This window comes from Bufo gargarizans, chromosome 1 (assembly GCF_014858855.1).
Source record: "Bufo gargarizans isolate SCDJY-AF-19 chromosome 1, ASM1485885v1, whole genome shotgun sequence".
NCBI classification, from domain to species: Eukaryota; Metazoa; Chordata; class Amphibia; order Anura; family Bufonidae; genus Bufo; species Bufo gargarizans.
In genome coordinates, this window is record NC_058080.1 from 371,744,250 (window position 1) to 371,764,877 (window position 20,628).

The 20,628-nt window shown below is 44.7% G+C and overlaps 1 protein-coding gene across 3 annotated transcripts in view; it reads left to right on the forward strand.

The window, feature by feature from the left end:
* Positions 1 to 20,361, forward strand: part of NCLN (nicalin) — a 35,782-nt gene extending 15,421 nt beyond the window's left edge. Inside the window, exons 8-15 of one of the 3 annotated variants that reach the window (XM_044269855.1) lie at positions 10,102 to 10,241; positions 10,350 to 10,528; positions 11,590 to 11,677; positions 11,760 to 11,798; positions 15,767 to 15,930; positions 17,523 to 17,576; positions 18,572 to 18,650; positions 18,936 to 20,361. In XM_044269855.1, coding sequence (XP_044125790.1) covers positions 10,102 to 10,241; positions 10,350 to 10,528; positions 11,590 to 11,677; positions 11,760 to 11,798; positions 15,767 to 15,930; positions 17,523 to 17,576; positions 18,572 to 18,650; positions 18,936 to 18,995 — 803 coding nt within the window. In that variant the 3' untranslated portion in view covers positions 18,996 to 20,361. Of the gene's footprint in view, positions 1 to 10,101; positions 10,242 to 10,349; positions 10,529 to 11,589; positions 11,678 to 11,759; positions 11,799 to 15,608; positions 15,728 to 15,766; positions 15,931 to 17,522; positions 17,577 to 18,571; positions 18,651 to 18,935 lie in introns of those variants that run through there. The other 2 variants (XM_044269865.1, XM_044269869.1) reach the window with 2 other exon arrangements.
* The last annotated feature ends 267 nt before the right edge of the window (positions 20,362 to 20,628 follow it).

Genomic DNA, 20,628 nt, shown 5'->3' on the forward strand with positions numbered 1-20,628 from the left:
CAGGGTTGGTATCACCTCTAGTGGATTTTCGGATGGTGCTCCCCTGACCGCACAGGTATTCAACCGCACAGGTAAGGCAGCCGTCCCCGTGTTTAGCATACTGTGTCACCTACCCGGTGTCTGATACGTACGCCTTCTCCTTAACAGGGGGGTTCCTGCACCACTGCCATAGGCTGTCCCTGACAAGCCTTCCTGGTTCCCCTATACCAGGGGTTATCCTCTACACATTGAGAGTGTTTCCGTGGGGTCCCCATCCTGGTGTTGGTGTTCGCCACTCTGCCTCATTACAGGGAGTTCCTGTTCTGGGCAAGCGGTTAGCTCGGCTATCGCCTCCTGTAGGTTGGTGAGTTAGGAGCACTTGTACAGCCGCCTTGCCCCTTTGCTTAGGTAGTGTACCTACAGAAGCCATTACTCCTGGCTGGCTCTATGGTGTTCCATACAGCACTATTTCTCCCTTCCGGGTGAGATATACAGGCCGCTTCAATTGCCGTTGCAATTGCACCTGTCTGTTTCCAGCCACTTTGCTCCTGTCATAGGTGGAGTACCTACACCATCTCCTGATGCTGTAGCCGATTCCCCTGGCTGGCGCTATGGTGTTCCATGCGACACTATTTCTCCCTTCCTGGCGAGAGATACAGGCTGCCTTTAATTGCCGCTGCAATTGCGCCTGTCTGTTCCCAGCCAATTTGCTCCCTTCACAGGTAGAGTACCTACGCCATCTCCGGTGCTGTAGCCGATACCCCTGGCGGGCTCTGTTGTGTTCCATGCGGCAACATTTCTCCCTACGGGCGGAATGTAGAGGCCACTTTCAATTGCCTTAGAATTGCCCCTGTCCGGTTCAGTTACCTGTCTGTTCCCTGCCGCCTTGATCCCTTAACAGGTGGAGTACCTGAGCCATCTCCGGATGCGGTAGCCGTTCCTCCTGTCCGGCTTTATGGTGTTCCATGTGGCATTTTCTTTCCTTACAGGACGAGATATTGAGGCCTCCTCCAATTGCCGTGGCCATTGCACCTACCTCATCATAGTGTGCACCAAACGGCCATCTTACTCCCTTCATGGGTAGAGTCCCTGAACCGTCTCCGATGCTGCAGCCGTTCAAACTGTCTGGCTTCTAGGGTGTACTATGCGGCCCTGTTTCTGTTGCCATTGCACCTACCTGATTGTGGTGTGCACCTGTCTTGTTCTTTGTGGTACCGTGCGGCCCTACTGGGTTCCATTCTTAACGCGGTTGCTGTTGCACCTCTCTGGGTCTAGGGTGCACCATGCGGCCACATTGCTTCGATCTTAAATGTAGTCCTCTAACACGGCCATATTTCTACTTTACAGGTTGTGTACCTGTACCCTCCGAATGCTGTCTCATTCCCAGATGCTGTGGCTATGTTTCCACTCTCCTTAGTTGGCAACATGCAGCCACTTTACCCATATTTTAGGCGTGTGTTTGTAGTACCCCAAGCGCTGGGCCCTGTGGTGCGGTCTGTAGCTCAGACAGTTTCTGTATTACTGGGTGTTTTCTGCCCACGAGTTCTAATCTGTGCTGCGGTTGTTGGTTCCATCCATTTGGTTCTTCCATACATCTGCCACTCCTTTACTGTCGCGCTCATTGGTCTCCTTGTACCTCTCAAGGCACTGTCTGCACCAGGCCCCCTTCGTTCAGCATGTGCATGGTTACCATGTCTGGCAGGTGTGGGCCAGCCCAACCCCCACCTTGTCGGTCTACTGCTACTTCTGGTAGCTCCAGTATATGACCGATCTGTCTGATCCGGCGGGTGGTCCTCATTCAACCACGCTCCCTACTTCGTGGCCAGGTGGTTGTTGGCCTTTGTGCTGTAGTTGCTCTTGCCTTCTCTTTACGGTACTACGGTATGCTGTGCTCCGCGTTACCCCATGTTAAAGGGGAGTACTCGCGTTGTTTCCTGATTGCTGAGCGGCCCATTCCTGGTGAAGTACAAGGATCTCCACTGGATCTTCTACCTTGTTTGGACACGTAGCTGGTGGCATCGGCCGCGGTTGCGGTTTTCTGTCATCGCTGGATGTCCGCCACACGGAATCCTTCTGGGTCCACGGCTTTTATCATTGCTAGACGTCCTCCCTGACGGGTCAAGGACAGGACCTCTGAGCGCCACACACACCTGTCTGATTTTCAGCTGTTTGCTCTGGTATCGGACAGGGCCCCGTAGTTCCTTCTGGGTCCGGGTGTTTTCGGTATTCCCTTGTATTTTCTGCTTAGTTGTGCTACATGGCGAAGGGGCAGTCCTCTTGGACCTTGCCGTCGTCTGCACCTGTCTGGTATTTTCTCCCCCCTGGAAGTTTTCTGTATGCCGGTCGCAGCTGGTTTCTACATTTCTATGTAGGCTACCCCGGTTTTTTCATGGCGACTTCTGCATTCCTTATGCATATGGATGTCTGTCGTTTTGTGGTACATCCCGAGCTGCTGTACTTGCCCTCTCTGGGACAATGTTTAAGGTTTGCTGGTCAATATTCTTGGTACGGCTAGTTGTCCATGGCCAATGCCCCTTCCCCTATGGTGGTTTCTTTTCGCCTTTCCTGGATATTCTGGCTTGCGTTGTCTTCTGGTGGTTCAGCTCCTGGTTCCTTGTGAGCCCATACTGGGTACTCCTTTCGGGAGTCCCTGTTCATTTGAGGTCCTCTTTGGATTTGTGTCTCTTTTTTTCCACTCTCCCACGTCAAGTACCTGGTATTGAGTGGTTTAGTGCTGCGGTTTGCAGTTCCACCGTATGGTCTCCTTCGGGAGGGACCTCCTCCTGTTGTAGGACCTTTCCTCTTTAGGTTTTTTGGAGTGCTCTCCTTCTACTCCCATGTCTCTCAGTCCAGTGTGTCCTGCCGAGGTTGCCTGGCCTGTATCTGGCTTCTTTTTTCCATGATACTTCACATGCCCAGAGTTTCCTCTGGTCTTACGCTTCACGGTGATATCTTGTTTTCGGAGGCTTGTGCCTCGTCTCCTGTTTTTGGGGACGCAGGAGCTATCGTTCTTTTCCTGGTTTTTTACCTACAACCCCCTCCTTCTCCAGGGTTGGCGGTTTCCTCTAGCAGCCTTGGGTTTTCGCCTTTACATGGGGCGCTTAGCTTCTTTCCTGGCCTTGCGGTGAGGGGATTCCCCTCCCTTCACATGTGAGCCTTGCTATGGCTTCCCCCACTCGTTTGGTTTTCAGTGCTTCCCTGTTTCTTTTCTCCCCTGGCCTTTCAGGGGATGGCCACAGGTTTTTTGGGTCTGAGACAATGTAGAGCGTTGGGTAGTTTCACCACGCGGTGCTGTCCTAATTTTTTCTCCAGCCCTTGGCTGCGCTCTGTTTCCTTTTGCCACCTTCTTGCATTTGGGATTTTCTTCCAGTCATTTGTCCTGGGGTGCTGGCAGTCTTCCCTGCTTCTTCTGAGGTTTCTTCCTTGTTATGGAACCTCTTGCCCATCTCGTGTTTTTTCCCGTTGGGTCACATGGTTCTCCAGCACCTGTATGCCCAACCGGTGGCGCGTCTCTTCTTTTCCCTCCCTCAGGGACTGCTTTGGGACGTCCCATGGTGCTGTGTCCCCCAATGCCATGCACGAGAAAATTGGATTTTTTGTACTCACCGTAAAATCCTTTTCTCGTAGTAGGCATTGGGGGACACAGATCCCACCCTATGTTTTTTCTTCCGCTTCTCCGGGCTGGTCTCTTGATCTTTCCCGGTACGGGAGTTGTTGGTTCCTTGCCTTTCTTCTCTCTCCTACTGCTTTTGGTACAAACTGAATAGCCTCGTGCCTGTGGAGAGGGTATAGCCCACCTGGGAGGAGCCAACACTTTTTGTGTCTAGTGCCTCCTAGTGGTAGTTGGACATATACCCATGGTGCTGTGTCCCCCAATGCCTACTACGAGAAAAGGATTTTACGGTGAGTACAAAAAATCCAATTTTTGCCAAGATATTTCTCTCACCCAGCATGGGTATATGTAAAATGACAGCCCAAAACACATTCCCCAACTTCTCCTGAGTACGGCGATACCAGATGTGTGACACTTTTTTGATGCCAAGGTGGGCAAAGGGGCACATATTCCAAAGTGCACCTTTCGGATTTCACCGGTCATTTTTTACAGATTTTGATTGCAAAGTACTTCTCACACATTTGGGCCCCTAAATTGCCAGGGCAGTATAACTATGCCACAAGTGACCCCATTTTGGAAAGAAGACACCCCATGGTATTCCGTGAGGGGCATGGCGAGTTCCTAGAATTTTTTATTTTTTGTCGCAAGTTAGTGGAATATGAGACTTTGTAAGGAAAAAAGAGAAAAAAAAAAAAAATCATCATTTTCCGCTAACTTGTGACAAAAAATAAAAAATTCTAGGAACTCGCAGTGCCCCTCACGGAATACCTTAGGGTGTCTTCTTTCCAAAATGGGGTCACTTGTGGCGTAGTTATACTGCCCTGGCAATTTAGGGGCCCAAATGTGTGAGAAGAACTTTGCAATCAAAATGTGTAAAAAATGCCCTGCAAAATCCGAAAGGTGCACTTTGGAATATGTGCCCCTTTGCCCACCTTGGCAGCAAAAAAGTGTGACACATCTGCTATCGCCGTACTCAGGAGAAGTTGGGCAATGTGTTTTGGGGTGTCATTTTACATATACCCATGCTGGGTGAGAAAAATATCTTGGTCAAATGCCAACTTTGTATAAAAAAATGGGAAAAGTTGTCTTTTGCCAAGATATTTCTCTCACCCAGCATGGGTATATGTAAAATGACACCCCAAAACACATTCCCCAACTTCTCCTGAGTACGGCGATACCACATGTGTGACACTTTTTTGCTGCCAAGGTGGGCAAAGGGGCGCATATTCCAAAGTGCACCTTTCGGATTTCACCGGTCATTTCTTACACATTTTGATTGCAAGGTACTTCTTACACATTTGGGCCCCTAAATTGCCAGGGCAGTATAACTACGCCACAAGTGACCCCATTTTGGAAAGAAGACACCCCAAGGTATTCTGTGAGGGGCATGGTGAGTTCCTAGAATTTTTTATTTTTTGTCGCAAGTTAGTGGAATATGAGACTTTGTAAGAAAAAAAAAAAAAAAAGAAAATCATCATCATTTTCCGCTAACTTGTGACAAAAAATAAAAAGTTCTATGAACTCACTATGCCCATCAGCGAATACCTTAGGGTGTCTACTTTCCGAAATGGGGTCATTTGTGGGGTTTTTCTACTGTTTGGGCATTGTAGAACCTCAGGAATCATGACAGGTGCTCAGAAAGTCAGAGCTGTTTCAAAAAGCGGAAATTCACATTTTTGTACCATAGTTTGTAAATGCTATAACTTTTACCCAAACCATTTTTTTTTTGCCCAAACATTTTTTTTTTATCAAAGACATGTAGAACTATAAATTTAGCGAAAAATTTATATATGGATGTCGTTTTTTTTGCAAAATTTCACAGCTGAAAGTGAAAAATGTCATTTTTTTGCAAAAAAATCGTTACATTTTGATTAATAACAAAAAAAGTAAAAATGTCAGCAGCAATAAAATACCACCAAATGAAAGCTCCATTAGTGAGAAGAAAAGGAGGTAAAATTCATTTGGGTGGTAAGTTGCATGACCGAGCGATAAACGGTGAAAGTAGTGTAGTGCCGAAGTGTAAAAAGTGGCCTGGTCATGAAGGGGGTTTCACCTAGCGGGGCTGAAGTGGCTAAGACAGAACATCCAGTGATAACCAGTCTTTATGTAGTCCAGAAGTCAACGTCCATTAAACGGGTTCTCTGCTTTTCCTATTTTAATGACCTATTCTCAGAATAGGTCATCAATATTAGATCAGCGGGGACCTGACTCCTGGCACCCCCACCGATCAGCTGTTGGAAGAGGAACATACAGTGCTGCTGCGAGCACTGAGTTCTCTTCAATGTTTACTGCCTGCTGTCTACATTGCAGCAAGGTACAGGTGTAATTACAACTCCTCCGGCGCCGATGGCTCTATCCTATTATCTTCTTACAGCTGATCAGTGGGGGGGGGCCTCTAGTTGGGCCCCCGCCCATCTGATATTGATGACTTATCATGAGGATAGGTCATCAATGTAGGAAAAGCAAACAACCCCTTTGACTACTAACTGTCTAACCCTTTCATATCATATCAATAAAACACTTTTGGGGTCATTTTATCAAACTGGTGTAAAGTAGAACTGGCTTAGTTGCCCATAGCAACCAATCAGATTCCACCTTTTATTTTGCAAAGGAGCTGTCAAAATTGAAAGGTGGAATCTGGTTGCTATGGGCAACTAAGCCAGTTCTACTTTACACCAGTTTGATAAATGACCCCATTTAATTTTGTCCAACAAACACAGCTATCACAGATACCCATTCAGCTTGATGGGTAAGTGTTCAGTCTGGGCACTGTCCGTACTGAATTCAGACAGCACCTGGACAGAAATATCATCTGTCTGAAACCGGCCTAAGAAAACGAGGGGGAGGCATGGGTGTGGTTGGTCCCTCAGGACTGTAATAGTCATATAGTTTGCATTCTTTCTAACCTGTGTCTTCAGCAAGAATACAGCTGCTTCTGCTTCATTTTGTTTGAACCCAGGGAAGAAGGAACCATATGGATGCAGCAGATTTTGTTGCAAAAAATGTCTGCGACTTAACCACCTCCGGACCGCCTAACGCAGATGTGCCGTCCGGAGGTGGCAGCCCTGCGCAGAGTCATGCATATATGCGTCATCTCGCGAGGGCCGGGATTTCCTGTGAACGCGCGCACACAGGCACGCGCGCTCACAGGAACGGAAGGTAAGCGAGTGGATCTCCAGCCTGCCAGAGGCGATCGCTCGCTGGCAGGCTGGAGATCAGAATTTTTTAACCCCTAACAGGTATATTAGACGCTGTTTTGATAACAGCGTCTAATATACCTCCTACCTGGTCCTCTGGTGGTCCCTTTTGTTAGGATCGACCACCAGAGGACACAGGTAGGTCAGTAAAGTCGCACCAAACGCTACACTACACCCCCCCCCCCCCCGTCACTTATTAACCCTTTATGAACCCCTGATCACCCCCCTGTCATTGATCACCCCCGTCAGGCTCCGTTCAGACGTCCGTATGATTTTTACGGATCCACGGATACATGGATCGGATCCGCAAAACACATGCGGACGTCTGAATGGAGCCTTACAGGTGGGTGATCAATGACAGGCGGGTGATCAATGACAGGCGGGTGATCACCCATATACACTCCCTGATCACCCCCCTGTCATTGATCACCCCCCTGTAAGGCTCCATTCAGACGTCCGCATGTGTTTTGTGGATCCTATCCATGGATCCGTAAAAATTATACGGACGTCTGAATGGAGCCTTACCAGGGGGGTGATCAGTGACAGGGGGGTGATCACCCTGATCACCCCCTGTCATTGATAACCCCCCTGTAAGGCTCCATTCAGACGTCCGTATAATTTTTACGGATCCATGGATCGGATCCGCAAAACACATGCGGACGTCTGAATGGAGCCTTACCAGGGGGGTGATCAGGGAGTCTATATGGGGTGATCACCCCCCCCCCCCCCCCTGTCATTGATCACCCCCCCTGGTAAGGCTCCATTCAGACATTTTTTTTTTTTTGGCACAAGTTAGCGGAAATTTTTTGTTTGTTTTTGTTTTTTCTTACTAAGTCTCATATTCCACTAACTTGTGTCAAAAAATAAAATCTCACATGAACTCGCCATACCCCTCACGGAATCCAAATGCGTAAACATTTTTAGACATTTATATTCCAGACTTCTCACGCTTTAGGGCCCCTAAAAAGCCAGGGCAGTATAAATACCCCACATGTGACCCCATTTCGGAAAGAAGACACCCCAAGGTATTCCGTGAGGGGCATATTGAGTCCATGAAAGATTGAAATTTTTGTCCTAAGTTAGCGGAAAGTGAGACTTTGAGGAAAAAAAATAAATAATCAATATCCGCTAACTTATGCAAAAAAAAAAAAATTTCTAGGAACTCGCTAGGCCCCTAATTGAATACCTTGGGGTGTCTTCTTTCCAAAGTGGGGTCACATGTGGGGTATTTATACTGCCCTGGCTTTTTAGGGGCCTGAAAGTGTGAGAAGAAGTCTGGGATCCAAATGTCTAAAAATGCCCTCCTAAAAGGAATTTGGGCCCCTTTGCCCACCTTGGCTGCAAAAAAGTGTCACACATCTGGTATCGCCGTACTCAGGAGAAGTTGGGGAATGTGTTTTGGGGTGTCATTTTACATATACCCATGCTGGGTGAGAGAAATATCTTGGCAAAAGACAACATTTCCCATTTTTTTATACAAAGTTGGCATTTGACCAAGATATTTTTCTCACCCAGCATGGGTATATGTAAAATGACACCCCAAAACACATTCCCCAACTTCTCCTGAGTACGGCGATACCAGATGTGTGACCATTTTTTGCAGCCAAGGTGGGCAAAGGGGCACATATTCCAAAGTGCACCTTTCGGATTTCGCAGGCCATTTTTTACACATTTTGATTGCAAAGTACTTCTTACACATTTGGGCCCCTAAATTGCCAGGGCAGTATAACTACGCCACAAGTGACCCCATTTTGGAAAGAAGACACCCCAAGGTATTCCGTGAGGGGCATGGCGAGTTCCTAGAATTTTTTTATTTTTTGTCGCAAGTTAGTGGAATATGAGACCTTGTAAGAAAAAAATAAAAATAAAAAATCATCATCATTTTCCGCTAACTTGTGACAAAAAATAAAAAGTTCTATGAACTCACTATGCCCATCAGCGAATACCTTAGGGTGTCTACTTTCCGAAATGGGGTCATTTGTGGGGGTTTTCTACTGTCTGGGCATTGTAGAACCTCAGGAAACATGACAGGTGCTCAGAAAGTCAGAGCTGCTTCAAAAAGCGGAAATTCACATTTTTGTACCATAGTTTGTAAACGCTATAACTTTTACCCAAACATTTTTTTTTTTTGCCCAAACATTTTTTTTTTCTCAAAGACATTTAGAACAATAAATTTAGCGAAAAATTTATATATGGATGTCTTTTTTTTTTTTGCAAAATTTTACAGCTGAAAGTGAAAAATGTCATTTTTTTTGCAAAAAAATCGTTACATTTTGATTAATAACAAAAAAAGTTAAAATGTCAGCCGCAATGAAATACCACCCAATGAAAGCTCTATTAGTGAGAAGAAAAGGAGGTAAAATTCATTTGGGTGGTAAGTTGCATGACCGAGCGATAAACCGTGAAAGTAGTGTAGTGCCGAAGTGTAAAAAGTGCTCTGGTCATGAAGGGGGTTTCACCTAGCGGGGTTGAAGTGGTTAAAGGGGTTATGTGATGATTGATGTAAAAATGAAAATCGGACATCATATAGTATATGACAATCTCTAACAAAGCTAGAACCATCACATGGATCCAAAGATCTTTCCCATTCATTGCTCCAATTGCTCTGCTAGATTATGTTCAGCCTGGCATGTCCTTTCTGTTTCAGCTTTCTCTCTCTGTAAGGGCTCATTCAGACGGCTGTATGCTGACCGCCAAAAAGCGGATCCGTTTTTTTTGCGGATTAGATGTTGTCCCATTCATTTCTATGGGGCCATCTTCTTTCTTTGCACGGCTCGGCAAAAAAAAATGAAACGTGTCCTATTGAAGTCTATATATCGGCAAAAAAACGGATCCGCATTTCTGCTGACAGCATACGGCCATCTGATTGAGCCCTAACTGCCACAGCTACTAACAGAACATATGGTTGGTGATTTAAACTAAGCAGGTATGGCCAGCTCAGTCAGACTGACAAAATAAAGAAAAGCGCAAACGGCAGGTGGTCCAATACAGATACACTTTATGGAATAGCTCGCTGGCAAAAGTAAATGTTTAATTGCACGCTATTACAAAAGTATTCAGATCCAGGTGCTGGTTTGAAAACTGTAGAACATGTTTCGTGACACAACCCCTTTACACTTGCTTCCATTCATGTCATTGAGGTTGTTTTGGCAGGGATGCACATGGATCACTGCAGCCCCATTCAGATGAGCAGAACTGTTTAGTCGCAGAAAAGTTTCAGCAATAAAATCTGCACATGTGAACTGTGAAGTCATCTTATCGGAAATGCCAGGGTAACCTGAGAAATTTTAATCTCGACTCTGCTTGTTTTAGATTCAAGCCTACTTCAAGATAATGTGGCTTTTGTGCTGTGCCTGGATTCTGTAGGAAGTGGAAACAGCTTGCATCTTCATGTCTCTAAGCCCCCTAAAGAAGGAACTTTACAGCATGCCTTCCTTAAAGAGCTGGAAATGGTAATTGAAGAAAGCAGATATTACTGTATTAAACAATGTTTTCATGATGGGGATAGGTAAATATTTTTAGTAGAAGTTTTAAAAATATAACCACCTTTCTTTACCCAGATTATTTCAACCCAGTTCCCTGAAGTGACGTTTTCTATGGTTCATAAGAAGATAAACCTGGCTGAAGACACACTAGCTTGGGAGCATGAACGCTTTGCTATCCGCAGGCTTCCCTCATTCACTTTCTCTCACTTAGATGGTCACCGTAATGGTCACCGCAACAGTGTTATGGATCTAAGGTGAGAGAACTAGAAGAATCTCCCCAAGCCCAAACTGGATCTTTCAAGAGAAGCTTCTCTGTATGTTTTTCAGTCCTGTACAGGAATAATTGTTCTTAATAATTCTAGTGGAACACTGTACAACTTGTGTTGTCATGCGCTTTTTCTAATAGCAGCACTGCTAGAAATAAGGCAAATAAGGTTAGATTTACCATCACCTAATACTTAAAGGGGTTGTTTGGTTTCCGATATTGATGACCTTTCCTTAGGATAGGACATCAATATCTGTTCAGCAAGGGTCAGACTCCTGGCACCCCCACAAATCGGCTGTTGGAAGAGGAACACAGTGCTCCTGAGAGCGCTGAGTTCTCTTCAATGTTTACTGCCTGCCATCTGCATCGCAGCAGTAAGCAGGTGTAATTATAGCTCCTTCGCCCCATGCACTTCACTGGGATGGAGCGTAACTACAATTGCTCTGTACCATTTTAGTGAATGGAACGGGGAAGCTCTAATTGCAGTGCACCACCGCTGCAGTGCTGACGGCAAGCAAGTAAACAGTAAAAAGAATAAGTGCGTCGTTCTCTGCAAACAGCTGATCGGTGGGGGTGCAGGAATTCAGACCTCTGCCGATCTGATATTGATGACCTATCCTGAAGATAGGTCATCTATATTGGAAACCAGACAACAGTGGTACGTGAAGATCTTGCTGTAGATCCGGTGGAAAACGTCTGAATGTGTCCTAATAGCTGTACTCCAGTTTTGTGTTTTTTATTCCATTAAAGAAAGCGTAGCAATCTGTGGACAAACGTGCATGCATTATGTTTATAGCATTATTCCACAGATAGGATTATTATATTCCTAATTTTTATTTTTATTTTTTTCCTGCTTTCCTATTAAGCAGATGGTTTCCATTTGTAAATGGAATGTTTCCGGGATTGTGCATAAGATTCTCAATATTCTTCCTGAAAATATTAATAATTTTACAGCTTTTCTATGAAGGTGTGTGTTTTTATAAAAAAAAAAAAAAAAAAAAAATGTTTGTACCATGATAATCATGCTACATCTTTTTATTTGTACCCTAGTTGGAAAGTGGACACAGAGGTGCTGGCCCGTAACACTCGTATACTTGCTGAAGCGCTCACCCGTGTCCTATATAACCTGACGGAGAAGGTACATGTATAACCTTATCCAATTTTAAGCTCTGCTATTTGTCCACAAGTCTGTGCTAACATTTAGCTTTGTCTGATTACAGGGTGCCCCGTCTGATCTACAGATCTTTACACAGCAGATGGTAAGCAGGAGAGTGAATGGCTCCAGACGCCTGGGAGAAATACATGTTATATTACTTGTGTCTAATGAAATTACAATTTTTTGGGGGGGAAATATAATATTTTCCATCAGACCTCATATCAGACCCCCAACCTCCATAAACCTCAGATCAGCCTCACATCAGACCTCAGATCAGACAGTAAAAAGAAATAAAATAAACTTGCCTCAGACGGCGCTGCAGATCAGGACTCGCTGCATCACTTCTTCCGGCCCGTGCTGCACAGTGACCTGACGTTGCAAAGTGCACTACGTCCTGACGCTGTGCTCGGCCAGGTAGAACACCAGGGAGGGTGAGTACAGCCAGCGGTGTGCTGCCCTTACCTTTTCATACCGCCCGCATGCTGATGACCGCTGCCATAATGAAAGCAGTGTTTAGCATTCGGACTATAAGATGCACTGCCACTTTTTGGATTCCTATAGTCTGAAAAACGAACTAAACTAAGGCCCGTATTCAGACGAGTGTTCCTCCCGCAGTGAGTCCACATCGCAGCACCCAGCCTGACCTCCCAGCGCTGCCGGGGGTCACATAGCATTATATTGATTTTTGATGCTATGTAACCCTTACAGTTCTGGAATGTATTTGATAACTCTGGCATAATGCTGCCAGTGTTATTACATTCCAGAACTGTAAGGGTTACATAGCATCAAAAATCAATATAATGCTATGTGACTCCCGGCAGCGCTGGGAGGTCAGGCCGGGAGCTGCATTGCGGACTCGCTGCGGGAGGAACGCTCATCTGCAAGGGGCCTAACTAATTTGTCCTTAATGCAGTAATTAATACTCTGTGAAGGATCCAATGATCATGATCTATACCATTTGGTTTGTTTTTATCTAGAATGTTCCGTTTTTTTTTTTTCCCCCTCGCCTATGACCACACCCATGGAGAGACAGCGTCCTACACCTCAGGACAGAAACCGCTTTAAAAGACGGACCGTCCTCTCCACCTCCAGTTCTGTTTCCTGTCCTAAGAGGACAGGAGGGAGTTGGAAACCGTCAATAGATGGAGCTGCGGGTGCCCAGACTGTAAAAGTGTGTAGGAGTGCTTACCCGTGCGGCGTAAGTCTTCTTTAGGAGCCACTGCCTCTTTCTCCCTCAGCCTCGCTCCACTCCTTCGCAGCCCGGGGGGGGGGGGGGGTTAACTTCCTGCCGCTGCGGACCTCTGTGTCGCATGTCCGGCTGTCAGCGCCGTGGCCTCAACGGTGACTTACTTCCGGTGCCACAGTGGAGGGAAGCTTCCTGTAAGTCGAAAGTGGGGGCAGCCGGTGTGCGCGTCCGGGTGAGAAAAGCCCAGCCAGCTTAGCGTGCAGAAGCCACTGAAACCACCAATGATACGCCGGTGTCTAAGGAGTCTAGGAAGGTCTCCAGATCTAAGGACAAGGGGTGTGCTATATGTAAAAAAGAAACTACCCTCTGCCTGGGCGAAGCCACTTTGCCTGGCTTGTGTGAGCAAGTTAATGGAGGAGGAAGCTCCATCTCTGATGGGCAGCATCAAGCAGATGATCCGGGAGGAGGTTAAGGAGTCTTCTAGCGGTCTGCCCCCACCAGCGACAGTGATAAACTTTCTGGATTAGAAGAAGAGGGAGAATGCTTTTCATAAAATGACTCCTCTGATGAGGAAGCTGCTTTTTCATACAGAGAACATTAATTCCCTAGTAAAGGTTGTGTAAGCTTCTATGGGATTAGATGACCAAAAGCTGACGCAGTCTGTTCAGGACTCTGAGGGTCTGGGCCCTAAAATAAAAATAAATATTCAGGTTGTTATTGCTAAATAATGGAAAAAGTCTGATAGGAAGTTTTTTATTCCCTCCTCTGTGAAACGTCAATACCCCTTTGAGGAGGAGATGACTGCCTCTTGGGATAGAGCCCCTAAGCTAGATGCCCCTGTGGCCAAAGTAGCTAAAGAGAAAAAAACTGAGCTTCCATTTTGAGGATATGGGTTCTCTAAAGGACCCAATGAGTAGACGAGCAGACATCTATTTAAAGAAAAATTGGGAAGCCTCAGCAGCGGCCTTTAAACTGGCTATTGCCGCTACTTCGGTAGCTAGATCCCTTTAAGGCATGGATGAAGGAGTTGGAAGATCACATTGAAGGGGGTACCCCTAGGGAGCAGTTGTTATCCTCTTTTTCTACTTTGCCCTAGATTTTATGGTGGATGCTTTGGCCGACTCCCTAAGATTATCGGCCAGGGTTTCTGCTTTATCCAATTCTGCCCGTAGAGCGATCTGGTTGAAAAGCTGGAGCGGAGATGCTAGCTCTAAGGCTCCATTCACACGTCTGCATCCGTTCCGCAATTTTGCGGAACTGTGCAGACCCATTCATTTTCAATGGGGCCGGAATGTATCTTCCGCATACGTGCTTCCGTTTCCACCCAAAAAATAGAACATGTCCTATTCTTGTCCGCAATTACCGACAAGATTAGGCATTTTCTATTATAGTGCCGACGATGTGCGGTCCGCAAGTTGCGGAATGCACATTGCCTGTGTCCGTGTTTTGCGCAAAACACTTACTGACGTGTGAATGGACCCTAAGGCTAAGCTTTGTGGCATTCCGTATCAAGGGGAATTCTTATTTGGCCCGGTCCTCGACGATCTTCTTGAGAAGGCCTCTGATAAAAAGAGGGGTTTTCCTTCCATCAGTCAGCCACCTAAAAAATCTTTCCTCCCCAAGTTTAACAGGGAAGTTTTCAGGAGAAGAGAAAGATCTAGACAATATACAGGAGCGGCAAAAAAGTCAAAGGGTTTTCTTTTTTCCGGGGCAGAGGCCTAAAAAAAGCAGCCCCAATGACCCCAGGCCTCCAGTGGATAGTCTCTCACTTTTTCAGTGGCGAAAAATCTCCAACAGCCCATGGATAAATGCTATTATAAAAGAGAGCTTAAAGGGAACCTGTCACTGGGTTTTTGGGTATAGAGCTGAGGACATGGGTTGCTAGATGGCAACTAGCACATCCGCAATACCCAGTCCCCATAGCTCTCTGTGCTTTTTATTGTGTTAAAAAAACAACTATTTGATACATATGCAAATTAACCTTAGATGAGGGGCTGATGACTGCCGCAATTCCGGGAGTGAAATGGGCCAAGTACCACCCAAGGCCCTTTTAGATTCTGGAGGTTTGGGACATGCGTACTCTGTCTCTGTATCGGGAGTTTCAGCTATCATCCCAGACATTGCTTTCTCTGGAGTGGTGGGTGAATCTTCACAATCTTGCAGTTGTCTCTGTGGCCACGGATGCCAGTCCCTTCGGTTGGGGAGCCCATATAGAGTGTCTACTACTGCAGGGAACCTGGGACTTCGTTTCCCGTACCCAGTCTCAATTTCAGAGAACTGAATGCTATCAGATTAGTCTTCCGTTAATCAGGGGCAGAAATGTCAGGATCTACTCAGACAATATGAGAGCAGTTGCCCATATCAACAAGCAGGGTGGTACCAGAGCTCAGTCTGATGACCCTAAGCCACCAGATTTTCAGGCTAGCAGAGGATTTTCTTTCTGCAGTGCATCTAAAAGGGGTAGACAACATAGAAGCAGATTTCCTCAGCCATCATCTATTCCAGAGCGAGTGGTCCGTAGATCAGGGGGTTTTCAACAAAATCTCGGCCTTATGGGGTATCCCATGCTGTTGTCCCACCCTAGATAGATCTCCATGGTGCTGTCATAGGCGAGGGGGAAAATTTTTATTACACTTACCGGTAATTGGTTTTCTTTGAGCCTTTGACAGCACCCGACTAATTCCCTTCCCAAAAAAATATTATATGTGTACATCTTATATGTCTTAGTTCTCAGAAAAAGACTGGAGGTGGAGAGGGTGGTCCCGCTTTTAAAGCTGTTTCTGTTTCCTGTCCTGAGGAGTAGGAGGGGGTCTCTCCATGGGTGCTGTCATAGGCTCAAAGAAAGATTACCGGTAAGTGTAATCTAAATTTTTTTCTGTCTGCAGCAGGTCCAGAAGGAGCAGCTAGAAGCAGTGATGCAGTGGCTGACCAGCCAGCCTCGTGCAGCACAGCTGGTAGATAAAGATAGCAGTGTTCTCAACACTCTGGAATATTACATGAGCCGGTACCTGAAAGACGTCAAGCTTTATCACGTCAAGGCCGATAAAAGGTAAATAAGGGGATACAGGAGTAATGGGTAGTATGAAAATGTTAAGATACCAAAGGCATATATAGTTTACCAAACTCTTGATCTTGTTTGTAGTTAAGTGCCGTTCATTTTAAGTTAATTAATATTTCACTCTGTTAAATACTTTTAACAAACAAAAATAAAAGTATTATAGCAGTGATTCCTTTATTGGCTAACCAAACATAAATTTTGTTTGCACCCCCTGCCAATCAGCTGTATGAGGAGATGGCGCGCGCAGTAGGCAGGTTCTGTCTTTTTTTTTTTTTCTCTTCCTGTCAGCTGCTGTTGTCTATGGCAAAGACCATACACAGCAGCAGTGGGCAGGAAGAGAGAAGGGAGACAGCACGTGCGCACTGTCTCCTCATCCAGCTGATCAGCTGGGATGCCAAAGATGTCAGACCCCAGCCAGTCTGATATTGATAACCTATCCTGAGGATAGGTTATCAATAGAAAAAGCCGGGACAGCCCCTATAAATTATTGCTGGACAGCAGATTGTGCTGTGTAAACTGCAGTCTACTGCCCAGAAAAAAATGTTCTATGGAACAGCTCCTTCCTATACACTTGAAAAGGAACAAGCCATCCTGGCTTACATGTAATTACACCGGCTCACCACTTCTGTTGCAACGGCAATCATTCAAACAATGAAGGGAAGGCTGCGTTGGCATGGCACGCCCCTTCTCTTCAACAATCTGATTGTGGGGTGCCAGGTGTTGGACCCCCGCAGATCCGATATTGATGACCTATCCTAAGGATAGGTCATCAATAAAAAATAACTTGGACAACCCCTTTAAAGAACAGGAGGAGCTGAGCAGATTGATATATAGTTTTATGGGAAAAGACTTAGTATAACTTCTTGTATTGTACCGGTAATTTATACATTTAAATTCCTGCTCAATATGGGCTTTGAATTAACAGGGGCGGTCCCATCAGTGATTGTCATCCTTTCCTCTGTGACTGCATCTGCCTACAGAGATAGTTGTCAGTCCCTGCTAGGACGTCTCCTTGACTTCAAACATCGGAATGAGCAGGAATATAAATGTACAAATGACGTGACACTATATATCAGCCTGCTCAGCTCCTCCTGCTCTATAACACACTGCCTGCAGCTCAGACACCATGTTCAACGTGACAGGCTCCCTTTTAAGGTACCAATATGGACTAAAATGTGTATGGCTGCATTAGTGAAAAATCATTCACTAGATGATTTTGTTCAACAATTTTTCAACTATTTGCCTATTTCTACTTAGTGTGTGTTTTCACTACCTTTTAGAATGAGTCCTTCTTTCCTGCCACCCAATTTGCAGGGAACTGTAATACAGCTCCATTGCCACATCACATTGGGTGACCAGAAGCAGCGCTATACTTGAGACAAGCCAAAGGGACACCTTCCCCATATCCTCTGGATTGGCAGGGGTTCCTTAGGTCAGATCCCATAGGTTAGAATGTTAAAGCTATATGTTGTAACCTTTGATGGCAATAACCCTTTCCATGATGTATGGATTTGCATGTAGTTTCAATGTCCTCTTATAATCTTGTCTTCATTTATCAAAGGCCATTTTTATTTTTTCCACAGAGACCCTGAATTTGTGTTTTATGATCAGCTGAAACAAACAATGAATGCATACCGGTGAGTAGACGTCCCTAATAAACTGCAGTTTCCAGTAACTTCTGTGTCAAAAATAAAATATGAGCATACAGTATGGAATGAACCGGTGTTAAAAGGGGTTGTCTCACTTCAGCAAGTGGCATTTATCATGTAGAGAACGTTAATACAAGGCAGTTACTAATGTATTGTGATTGTCCTTATTGCTACTATAGGGAAAAGCACCAGCCTGTGTGCGCTCCCAAGGTCCCGCTCACCAGAGAGGCTGGCACTTTTTCCTATAATGTGCAAGCACGACCACCGCTGATGGATTGCAGGGTGGTCGTAACCATGGAAACGAGCAGTGTATAATGTGGTGAAAAAATGAATATAGCCAGCAAAGGAGACGATATGGACAATCACAATACGTTAGCAAGGGCCTTGTATTAACTTCTACATAATAAATGTCACTTAAAGGGAACCTGTCACCGGGATTTTGTGTATAGAGCTGAGGACATGGGCTGCTAGATGGCCGCTAGCACATCCGCAACACCCAGTCCCCATAGCTCTGTGTGCGTTTATTGTGTCAAAAAAACGATTTGATACATATGCAAATTAACCTGAGATGAGTCCTGTCCCTGACTCCTCTCACGTACAGGACTCATCTCAGGTTAATTTGCATATGTATCAAATCGGTTTTTTGACACAATAAAAGCACACAGAGCTATGGGGACTGGGTATTGCGGATGTGCTAGCGGCCATCTAGTAACCCATGTCCTCAGCTCTATACACAAAATCCCGGTGACAGGTTCCCTTTAATTACAACCGCTTTAATAATGAGCAGGAATTTAAATGACTAAAGTTTTACTGAATCTTATCCCGTAAAACTATATATCAATCTGCTCATCTCCTCCTGCTCAATAATATGCTACATTCAGATCGGACACCATGTTCAATGTGACATGTTCCCTTTTATATAGTGGACTACATGTGTGTTAAACTATCTATTGTTAAATTATCTTATGGTTTATTGTTTTCAGGGTGAAACCAGCAATATTTGATCTCTTGTTGGCGATGTGCATTGCAGCCTACCTTGGTCTAGCATATCTTGCTGTTCAGGTACATGGGGAACTTTTTTCTAAATTTTTTATTTATTAACAATTTGAAGTCCAAAAATAGCTGTTACCCACAGAACCAATCAAAGCACTTGTATTTAGCCTGCATTGGAAAAATGAAACCTGGATTGTGATTGGCTAATATGAGCAGCTGCAGTTTCTTTCTTGTACATATTACATTTGTACCTTTTCTTTAATGCCTACTCCAACCCCTCTTCTAAGTCATTGTGATATTTAGCTTTATCATGTCTGATACATTTTGTGTAATTGTAATTTGGTCTTTTCACAGAACTTCGGATTGCTTTATAAATTAGTCCAGAGAGTGGCTTTGAAACCAAAACAGTTGTGAAGACACGTTCCATAGCCAAGTCTCACCACTTGGGATCCAGATACCTCTGGAGGTTCTGCTTCCCTAAAATCATTTTTTTATCATTCTAGGCACTGAGGGCTGAAATTCAGACCTTTTACTCCTTTGCATGGATCTCAATGTGAAGCTTTCCTTTTACTAAAACGTTTTGAGCAGAATAGTCATTTCATGTTTTTAAATATTGTGTAAGGGCAGTGATTTCAATCATTTTTGTAATATCCTTTATTAGGGAAATGCATGTGTGTTTTTTTTTTTTTTTTTTTTTTTTTTTATCATTAGAGAATGATGTCTCCTTAACAACACACTAACTGAGCATTGCTAAGAAGAGTCCATCTTCAGCTTTGTACTTTGCTCCTGAAAACTACTATGTGAAGCATACAGAGGCAGTTTTCTCAGCCCCCCCCCCCCCCCCCCACACATGCCCTGCAATATTCCTGACCTGTCCCTGCCTATCTGACTTGCTGCCAGCGCTGATCACAGGCAACTCTACTCATTTCTGTATCCCCTATGCTTTTTTTTCAGTGCAGGAAAAAGAATGTCTGCCGCAATCAACACTAACAATAAGTATACAGGAGCATACTGTAGTACACTTACTGTCAGAGCTTATGGCTGCAACACCACTCCTCTCCCTCTTTTCTGGTTAGTGCTATAAGATGGGGAGCGGTGCTGCAGCGATCAGCACTGGCAGTATTTGTACTATGTTGTATACTTACTGTCAGCCTTGATCACTGCAGCCCTGATCCCTCACTTCCCAGTGCTTACTAACAGAGAAGCAAAGGGAAGGTAAAACTGGGCAGAGCTGCCAGTGATTAGTGCTGGGAGCAAGTCACATAGGCAGGGACAGATCAGAGATATCGTAGGAGATATGTAGGGAAGCAGAGGCTGGAGAAGAGGCGGTCTGTAGGCTACACATAGACATCTTCAGTGTACAGTATATGCTGAAGACTGGCTCTCCTTAGCAACATTCAGTTAGTATTGTTGAGTCTTTACTAATTTCTCTAATAAAGTACATTACAAAAATGGTTTAAATTACTGTCCCTACACTATTAAAAACTAAAATGACAGTTTACACTTTAAATGTGGTAATCAAAGAATGCAGATGTTCCCTTCTGCCTTCGAGAAAAAAAACACTTCTCTGTTAGTACTCAGGATTTAACTGTGAGGGTTAAGACTTTTTTAATATTTATGACACCGGGAATTATCCCACCATTTTGCCTTTTTCTTTTTGGTTTATTTTCATTCATGCACTGAATCAACCCTCTGTAACTATTTAATTAAAGATTTTGATCAAAGTCTAAAATTATCTTATGAAATTATTGTGGAAATAATAAAGAAAACCTTTAAAACAGTTGGTGTGAATGTGTGTCTAGATCATGATATCTTTATGACTGCTTTTTAAGATAAACCTACAAATTCAGCCACTGAACTGGAGGACAAATTGATCTTTGGTCCAGTTTAGCTAAACTGGGCAATGTACAAATGAGGTTAAAAAAAAAAAATTTATATTCGGTAAATTATTACTGCTATTAACCTCTTAGTAACCAATGAATGCATATGTCATTGGACACTAATGTATGGAGTGGGCTCATGAGCTGAGCTTTGTTTGTTAGACACC